The sequence below is a fragment of the Fragaria vesca genome, linkage group LG2, assembly GCF_000184155.1.
Source record: "Fragaria vesca subsp. vesca linkage group LG2, FraVesHawaii_1.0, whole genome shotgun sequence".
NCBI classification, from domain to species: Eukaryota; Viridiplantae; Streptophyta; class Magnoliopsida; order Rosales; family Rosaceae; genus Fragaria; species Fragaria vesca.
Window position 1 is genome coordinate 10,337,642 of NC_020492.1, and position 9,522 is coordinate 10,347,163.

The 9,522-nt window shown below is 38.5% G+C and overlaps 1 protein-coding gene across 3 annotated transcripts; it reads left to right on the plus strand.

The window, feature by feature from the left end:
- The first annotated feature begins 414 nt into the window (after positions 1 to 414).
- Positions 415 to 2,032, plus strand: LOC101309305. 3 transcript variants are annotated; one of them, XM_004290209.1, is made up of 4 exons: positions 415 to 534; positions 699 to 758; positions 1,218 to 1,313; positions 1,393 to 2,032. In XM_004290209.1, the coding sequence occupies exons 1-4, from the start codon at positions 447 to 449 to the stop codon at positions 1,470 to 1,472; spliced, it is 324 nt and encodes a 107-aa protein (XP_004290257.1). In that variant the 5' UTR covers positions 415 to 446; the 3' UTR covers positions 1,473 to 2,032. The 3 variants fall into 3 exon arrangements, 2 of the variants coding, with proteins under 2 accessions (XP_004290257.1, XP_004290256.1); XM_004290208.1 differs by having other exon boundaries at positions 1,218 to 2,032; XR_183929.1 differs by lacking the exon at positions 699 to 758 and having other exon boundaries at positions 468 to 534; positions 1,218 to 2,032.
- The last annotated feature ends 7,490 nt before the right edge of the window (positions 2,033 to 9,522 follow it).

Below are 9,522 nucleotides of genomic sequence, written 5' to 3' on the forward strand. Positions count from 1 at the left end.
GAGAGAGAGAGAGAGTTGGGAGCTCTGATGCGTTGAAAAGAGAAGGAGAGGATTGTGTTCAGATGCATGTGACCACACGGGAAAGAATTATACTTATCAACTTGTAGGCCGCTCATGTAATCCAACGGACTCGTTTTGAAACTCCGTAAATGGTCCGCAGCTAAGAGGTCCGCAATAGAACGGCTCCTGAGAAAGGACTCACCTCCGATTGTTGTTTCTTTCACAAACTTACCATCACCCTCAAATACTAACCCGTATTTACCCAATCCGTAAACACTAACGGGTACAGACGTCGTTTACGCGTGTTGGTTGTGTCGGGCCGACACGTGTCCAGACATAGTCGGTGTTAGACCCTCGGAGTGCATTCTAGACGTCTCCATAAACCTATCCCCAATTGTTGTTTCTTTCACGCTCTGATTGAACCGAACGGAACCCTAGCAAGGAATATGGCTGCTGAAACCGACGCGAGATGCCAGGGAGACGTAAGAAAGCTATCCTTCTTCTTTGAGAAACTCGGCGCCTCTTCTCCTCCTGGTATGAACTTTTTATTGATTTGAACGAATTGATCTTGTATCCTTCGTTGACAATTTCGTGGATTTTGTTAAAATTAAGATTTATAATTAGTGAACGTGCCTGTTGCTTTCAAAATCAGATCTGAAAGTTCTTATTGCTCTCTCTAATCTGGAATTTCTTTTCAGATACAAGAAAAAGTTCAGAAATCACCAATCGAAAAGGTTGCGGAGGATCCGCTGGTTCAGGTTCTGTCTTATGTTTGACGCTTTCAGCTTAATTTGTTTCCGTGTAGTTTCGAATCATGTTAGTTATTTCCCTGTGTGGATCATAGAAGAAAATTCTGCTCCCATTTTCTTTCTTTCCATTTAGCTTTTACTATTGAATTCTACTTTTCTTTTGGTTAACAACTTTGAGAATGCTTTTTCTTCTCTACTATGTGCTTTTGAGCTCTTATTATATCCTGGTGTTTGTGTAAATTGGCTACTCGAATGAGTTCCTACCTCCTAGTATTTATGTTAGGTTTGGAAAAGCTAGATTTAAGGTGACATCGGACATCCCAGTACTTAATTAATGGCATAATTTTTCATAAAGCTATACAAGCATTTAAGTGTATGGCCGCCAAAAAGAAATTCACCTGTTACTACCATAGTTTCTTGTTTTCTTATCTTTTATGGGTATCTAACAATGGAACTGCAAACAACCAGGCACCTGTACAGGCTGTACTCCTGTCGTCTCCATGGGGCTGAATGAGTTCAGACGACTGGTGGCTGGTGGAGGTGCTTCTGTGGACAAACGACAATGTGTGCCCTGCGATGAATGTTCTAACTCGCACCCCCGTTTTTCTTGTTGCCCTTACACCCCTTGTCGTATTTGTGACAGGGTTCACCCCCGCTCTGCTCGTTGCCCTTACTTCTACCATCTCCCACAGGGGGCAACTTTTCCCCCTGGATATGAAATAGTTTGACAATGTGGTAATGCATTTAATGAGGAAAAGTGGGCTTGTAGCTCTTGTGGTGGGAGCATGCCGGTGCTTAAGGCCAAGTATTGTTCCATTTGTAATGTCGGGTATCAGCACTGTGTATATGAATGCCCAGAGGATCAGGTTCTTGCTGCTGAGTATAAATCGATTAGAGACAAGATCCTTTCACGTGTGCTGATTCCCCATCGCCCTCTATCCAGAATCATCATCAGGAATTCCCTATGTTCCAACTACTCCTTCCTCGTTGGTTTGTGGAGACATGAAAGAAGGCAAGGACTCCGTCGATATTCCAGAAGTGTTGTCAGGAATGACCTATTCTCCAACTGCTCGTCCGGGGGTTTATGAAGACATGAACATAGGCACACCTTGGTGGAAGCCTATTTCGTAGATCCTGTAATCTGATGGCACCAGAGAGGATTTAGGGAATGCAACTTTATGAGTTTAATGTGATTTTATTGAGCAGATAATTAAACACGCCTGGAGAACTTTTTAATAGCTCAAGTGTTTTAATGTAAATAATGGTATGTGCCTGTGTGTGATTTACTTGTTCTTGTTTAATGTGTGATTTACTTAGATGCTATAATGCTCTTCTCTTCTTTCTTGTGATATTGCTTTTCTTTACATTTGTTGATGTTGTTAATGGGTAAAATTCTGTTGGTTTAGTAGTTTGTATATTGAAACAGGTCAGGCAGAAAGAGAGTCCCCTATTGTATGTTGATATGAGAGGTAATATGGGCAATTGGCTATTTTGTACCAGGGAAGTTAGTACTCCGGAGGTTATGGTTTCCAGAAGCCTTGATTGGCTTGCCATTATGACGTCACATTGTCACATATATTTTTAAACGAAGTCGACTGTATATCTCATCATTCATCTGTGTATAATATTCATAGACCGGAAGTGTTGTGGTTGAGCGAATATGACTGTTTTTCTTACAAAGTCTGAATTTCATTCTTGTGAATATAAGCTTAACTTAGGATTTCTTTTAGTGCCCCGCTCTGTTTCTGATATACATTCACTCTCATCTTCTTCGTAAGTGTTTCCTTCCAGTTGTTTGCTTTATCGGCAACAGAGGTTGGGTCTCTCATCAGCTTGGGTCCCAAAGATTCTTGTGATTTATTTCATGGTCCTTCAACAGAGGTTGAGTATGATTTACCTTCAACATGGTTAAACAGGAAATTAAGGACATTTCATTTACTTCAAAACTTGATATACAATGTTGTTCGCTTGAAGATGAGCAACTGGCAGCTTGAGACAAATTTCCATTGAGTATCAAATTCAAGTCCGGCTTTGGCAAAGAAAACGTGATTTTACGAAGTTCATTTAGGACTTTCGCTGAGGTGAAAATAGTTCTGGCTTTTCAAGAGCTTTTACTACTGAGTTTGCTGCAAGACTAACCTGTAGGAAAGGAGACGGCGTAAGAGAAATGAAATTTATCCTTCTATTTGCATGCTGTTGATGTTATGTTTTACAAGTGTCATCACACATAATAATTTGTGTCAGACAGGAGGACGAGCACCATTTGAGATAATGCATACAACATAAGAGAGATCAATCAATATGCTATTGAGAATTAGTCTTAATCCATGTCATGTAAGTACTATTTCGTAGTAGTTCACAAAAGAGAGTTGGGCAAAACACAAACCCGTAGACAGTACACAGCACACAGTATCAGCATGATTTAGCGAAATGCATAATAATACTAATCATTTAAACTAGCTTGCAGTAGCTGAGGTGAGAATTGTTGCTTTTCAAGAGCTTTTACCGCTGAACTTTCTGCAAGACTAATTTGTATGAAAGAAGGAGTGGACATAAGAGAAATGAAATTTATCCTTCTTGCATGAAGAACTGTTGTTACGTTTTGCAAGTTTCATTATACATAATGCCTTACGTTTCACAGGAGCACAGCCACTTGAGATAAGCATACAACATAAGAGAGATGACTTTGTATACTAGTCTAATGAGAATTAGTTTTAATCCATGTCATCATAAGATTTTGTAGTTCAAAATAGAGAGTTGGGCAAACTACACAACCTCTCACACAGTGCACAGCAGACAAGATAACATTTCACTACGTCGTCTTGGTCATCAATACCCAATTTTGTTGCTAGGAGCATTATATATGTGACAAGCGAGTATAATATAGCACGTAGACAGCACACATATATGTATGATGCATCCTACTGTTTTCTACTTTATCGACTTAACTTCATATATATACATGTCTATACTAGAATTATAGGCGCGGTGTATACATTTACGGTGTGTTTAGATGTGGGTGAATTCCCGAGAATTTAATCAAATATAAGGAATTCTCAATTTCTTAGGATGGTTTCCCTCATTTGGATACTTATCCCGTGAAATTAGCAATTTTCACGGGAAAATAATCATGAAATTTAGGAGCTTAAAATCCCGACTTGAATTCCTCACAAAATAAGCGTCATTTGTCAATTCCCTTAACTAAGGTTAGTCTGAATACAAATTCTTGTCATTTTAAAACTCTACATCATGAAATCCAAACAATGGAATTCTTAATTAATAGGATTTAAATTCATGGAATTGTAATTCTCATGATTTTGAAATTTCTATGGACACATCATGAAATTCAAATAATGAAATTCTCAATTAATAGGATTTAAATTCATGGAATTGTAATTCCCATGATTTTGAAATTTCTATGGACATTAAAATTACTTTATCCAAAAACAACGTTATGAAGCTGGTCAATGGGTTAATTGATTGATATAAATGTTTCTGATATGTACTTCATAGAATGCTACTTCATAGAATGTTATACATGCAAATTATACCCAGCTGTTATACTGATTATATATCTAGCGTTAATGACAATATTGTGGTTTTTTCTAAAAATAACAGGGGCAAAAGGGTTAGTATACCCGCGTCTTGGTGTGGTGTAATATTCACATTATGCATATTCCACATATGTATAAGAGCTATCACAAAATTCATGGAATTGTAATTCCCATAATTTTAAAATTTCTATGGACATTAAAATTACTTTATTCAAAAACAACATTATAAAGCTGGTCAATGGGGTAATTGATTGATAGAAATGTTTCTGATATGTACTTCATAGAATATTATTAATACAAATTATATCCAGCTGTTATACTGATTATATATCTAAGGTTAATGACAATATTGTGGTTTCTTAAAAATAACAGGGGCCAAATGGTCAGTATACCCGCCCTTTGGCGCGGTGTAGTATCCACATTATGCATATTCTACATATGTATAAGTGATATCACAAAAACAACTTTTATACAATGAAACATCTAATCTTGTATTCTACCCAAAATATAAATGCTCTAATTATTTTGATTTATAAGATTCAGGATGTAGAAGAAAAGTAAAAAATGGAGGACAAAAAAATCTTTGCCGAGAGAGAGCTTATCTAAAAAAATCTAAATTACATGTTTCAAAAAAAAAAATCACTAATTACATGTTTCAAAAAAAAAAATAATCACTGTTCATATGCTTATATATGAACAGTTAACCATTTGTTAGTATATAGTATAATAAGGAATACTCCGACAGTAGCCATAAGCAAGTAAGATGACTGTCATCCAGATAAAATACCGAACTGGTAAAAAAAACTTATCTGATAATGAATTTGCACAAGCAAACTCATGTTCTTGTATTCTATCTCACAAGGCCATTGCCATTTATCTCTCCATGACAATGTCTAAATGCAAATCTTTTGCCCTCCTTGCAGAGGTTGTTCCTAAATTCTGGGAATAGCCACCTCCATAGCCTGGCTATTCCCAAAAGGACTCCACTCCCTAGGGAGTTATAGCTACAGAAAATCTTTATCTGAATCATTATAATTCATTATCCTATCCCTATGTATATCCTTGATCACCAATAAAACAACCTGCACATTTCCTAATCAACTGTTCTTCATGGGGCAACATAATTATCAGGACCACCAATATAGAGCAACTTCGAGTTCTAGGTAACTTGAGAGCTAAGTCTCAATATTGGAAATCACAACAACAATCCTGGCTAATTTCCTAGCTCCTATGAGCCACGACCAGTTTTCCAAGTAGCTAAACGGGACATCTTATAAAAACAAGGATTAATTACAAAAACCTCCCGAACTATGAGGTCACTTTCAATTTCATACCTAACTTTCAAAATTTTGCGTTTTCTATACCCGAATTTTTGTCTGTTAGACAAGTTCATACCTTGATGAACAAGTCTGTTAAAAAAAATCTGTCAAGTGCTGACGTGGCACTTAACAGCCTATATGTCTGTCATCTGATGATGTGACGCCATATGGATCCCACAACACCGCCACACAGGTCGTTGAAATTGTTTTCCGATCCTTCTAATTATCAAAAGAGTACAAGAATCTCACCGAAATTCTCTCTCAGAGCTATCTACCATAATCGCAACCCACAATCAATTAATCTCGTCGTCTCCGAAGCCAACCCGTCTAGAGAGTCAATCCCGCATGTCGGACTCAGGCTCTAAAGGGGGCGCTAGTCTAGAGCAAGGTGGTGATCATGCATTGATAGAGGGGTCTGGGAGGATCAACGATAATTTTTGTGAGGTTGCGAATAACGACGACGGCAACAACGATGAGTTTCTGCCGCCGGGTGAGCTGGTGGCGAGGGGTCTGGGCTTTGGAGGTAGGGATTTTCTTCAAATAAGATGCAATTTGGGGCAAGACTGGCTTTCTAGATTCGAAAGAAGAAAAAAGTGAGGTAGGTGAATCAATGTGATGTTGTGGATCAGTCGATGTTTCTTCTAATGTTAAATTTTTAGGTAAATCAAAAGTTAAGGTCTTGGATACCCAATTTTGTTTTTGTTTCCCCTTGTTTGGTTGCTTTGAATTTTTGAATTCGGATAGATAACTTATGCTGGGAAATTTTGAAGGCTGAGGTTATGGTCATGGATATTATTATGTTTTGATCCATGGTCAAGATAATAATTTGCTTTTGTCTCGATGTACAAGGCTGATGTTCAGTTGAAAACTTGATAGGGATACAGTATGATGTTGAACTTGTGGATTTGGATTGAAATATTATGGGCATCTCTGGGGAATGAGAAGAAGAAAGTTTCTCAAAGTTTCTGTACCGAGGACGACGAGATTGGCTTGCTTGCCTGCTTGGGTTAGAGAATTTGGCCAGAGTTTTCGCCTTTCTCGATTTCAAGCTGTTCATAATTAGGGTATTTTTTTTTTTTTTTACTAAGTACTCATGTGGCTGTTTTTTGGTATCCAAATGGCTCCACATCATCATACAACAGTCATATCAGCTGGTAAGTGCCATGTCAGTATTTGACAGAATTTTTTTAACAGACTTGTTTATCAAGGTATGAACTTGTCTAACGGACAAAAATTCAGGTATGAAAACGTAGGATTTGAAAGTTAGGTATGAAATTGAAAGTGACCTCATAGTTCGGGAGGTTTTTTGTAATTAATTTTAAAAAGAAAATATAAACTTTTTTAAAGCATGAATGACCCTCATCTTTTCAGTAAGTTCTAAATCATACTAGTATCAACACCTACACTCATCAAATAACACATCCTAATCGGCGTCATAAGCCTGACGACAACTGAAGAAAGCGCGCAAGTCTCATACAGCTGACCAAGTAGAATAAAACTATATACTGATCAGAGCACTAACATTGAATTGCATGATTTAGCAAAATGCATAACACTAATCCCAGGATATGTATGAACTATGAAGGAGCTGAAATTTCCAACATACCGACTCCGAAACCATCTTTACGGCAGCTTTTTTGCTAGAGGCAGTATGAAAAACCTAAACCAAACCCAATACGACAACAATTTCAGTCTTGAAATTGACTACTTCATCAAACCAACATAATAAAAAATTTAGAAAATTTCACTTAAGTCACTTTTTGAACATTTTTTTCTACACAAGTTCACCTTCATCTTTTTACTCATATAAGTCCATTTTCTGGTCCTGGTCCGTTACCTACCTTCTATGTTTTACCTAAAATACCCTTACCCTACTTTCAAAATTAATTCAGATCACAAAACTGTGTGATCTCTGTTCTCTCTCTCTCTCTCTCCACGAACGAGAACCCAACGCCGGCGCCGGAGGCTTCTGCATCTCCTCCATCTGCCTACGTTTCATCGCCACCGTCCTCGTCGAGCTTACCTTCCTTGTCGCCGGAGACGAAGAATTAGCAACGCTGGCGCCGGAGGCTTCTGCATCTCCTCCGTCTGCCTACGTTTCATCTCCTCCGTAATAGATCGATCTCAGATCTTCAAATCTGAACGACGAGACCTCTACCTCGTCCGATCCTCCGATCATCCCATCGTCATTGCCGGCAGCACCTTCTCCGATCGGCCTCGGCACGTCGATGAGCTAGAGGATTTTGGTGAGGATTTTGGTGTGTTTTGTGTTTCTGTTGAGGATTTTGGTGTGTTTATGTTGATGAATGGAGTGTTTTGTGTTTCTGTTGAGGATTTTGGTGACTTTCAATGAGCTAGAGGCTGCTGCCATGGCATGTGTTGATCTGATGGCTGCCAGACGACTTGTAATCTGGCTTCAGGTGGTGGTAGTAGTTTTTGTAGATGGTAGTAGTAGCTTTTGTGGCTGGTAGTAGTATTTTTTATGTTAGTCGGAAACCTCACAGTAGTAGCTTTTGTAGGCGGTGGTAGTAGCTTTTGTGGCTGGTGGTAGTAGTTTTTGTGTTTCGTCGGAAACCTCACAGTAGTAGCTTTTGTAGGCGATGGTAGTAGCTTTTGTAGCTGGTGGTAGTAGCTTTTGTGGCTGGTGGTAATAGTTTTTGTGTTTCGTTAGAAATCTCACAGTAGTAGCTTTTGTAGGCTGTAGTAGTAGCTTTTGTAGGCGGTGCTAGTAGCTTTTGTGGTTGGTGATAGTAGTTTTTGTGTTCGTCGGAAACCTCACGGTAGTAGCTTTTGTAGCTTGTGGTAGTAGCTTTTGTGGTTGGTGGTAGTAGCTTTTGTGGTTGGTGGTAGTAGCTTTTGTGTTCATTGGAAACCTCACAGTAGTAGCTTTTGTAGGCGGTGGTAGTAGCTTTTATAGCTGGTGGTAGTAGCTTTTGTAGTTAGTAGTAGTAATTTTTGTCATCGTCGGAGGTCAGTCGGAAACCTCACCGGAGGTCGACTGGAAGCCTCGCCGGAGATCGGCCGAAAACCTCGCCGGAGATCAGCCGGAAACCTCGCCGGAGGTCGGCCGGAGACTTTTCTAAGATGAGAGTGGTTGTTGACTTTTTATACTAGTGGCATTCTTGTAAATATAAAGGAGAGAATCTAATGTTTTTTATTGGATGGCAGTCTGTAATTTTGTTCAACTTTTATACCTAATATAAAACCCTATTTAGACTTAGGTGGACTTATGTGAGTAAAAATGTTTGGGTGGACTTATATGGAATAAAATGTCTGGAAGTGGACTTCTATGTAATTGGCCATAAAAAATTCTCAATCCTTTTTGTCTTATCTAACTAAATAAACTTCGGGTTATTAAATGACAGTGAGAAGTTTAGATTCCACGGCCACCGGCCAGAGCTTCCTCCGATCAATGGCGGCCTTTGGGCCATGCGATGTGTGCGGCCGCACAAGGCCTCCGATTTTCGGGGGCCTCTAAATTTTTTTTATTATATGTAATAATAAGTACTAAAAATAACTGGTATGTTAACATGTGCTCTTGTAGCATAGTTGGCCAAGACTTTTTATCTTAACTCTGCCACCCAAGTTTGAAGCCCGTAGCCTCCTTTGTTTTGTATTTTTCTTCCTCCTTTTCACCCCTTTTTTTTCTTCGTTTTTCATCCCTTTTGTATTGTTTTTAATTTGTTGTTTGTTTTTTCCTGCATTTCATCCCCTTTTTTTTCCTCCTTTTTTCGTCTACTTGTTTGACCCCTTTTTTTCCCCTCTTTTGTGTTTTTCTTGCGATTTCATAACTATGTTTCCTACATTTTTATTTTTTTTTCTTGCATTTTCACCCTTTTTTCTACGTTTTCACCTTTCTTTTATCTCCTTTATTTTCTGCGTTTTTCTTCTTGCGATTTT

Coding starts and splice junctions, on each gene's coding strand:
- LOC101309305 (XM_004290208.1), top strand. CDS start 447: ATGGCTGCTGAAACCGACGCGAGATGCCAGGGAGACGTAAGAAAGCTA. Junction 535..698: donor CGGCGCCTCTTCTCCTCCTG/GTATGAACTTTT, acceptor ATTTCTTTTCAG/ATACAAGAAAAAGTTCAGAA. Junction 759..1,217: donor CGGAGGATCCGCTGGTTCAG/GTTCTGTCTTAT, acceptor GCAAACAACCAG/GCACCTGTACAGGCTGTACT.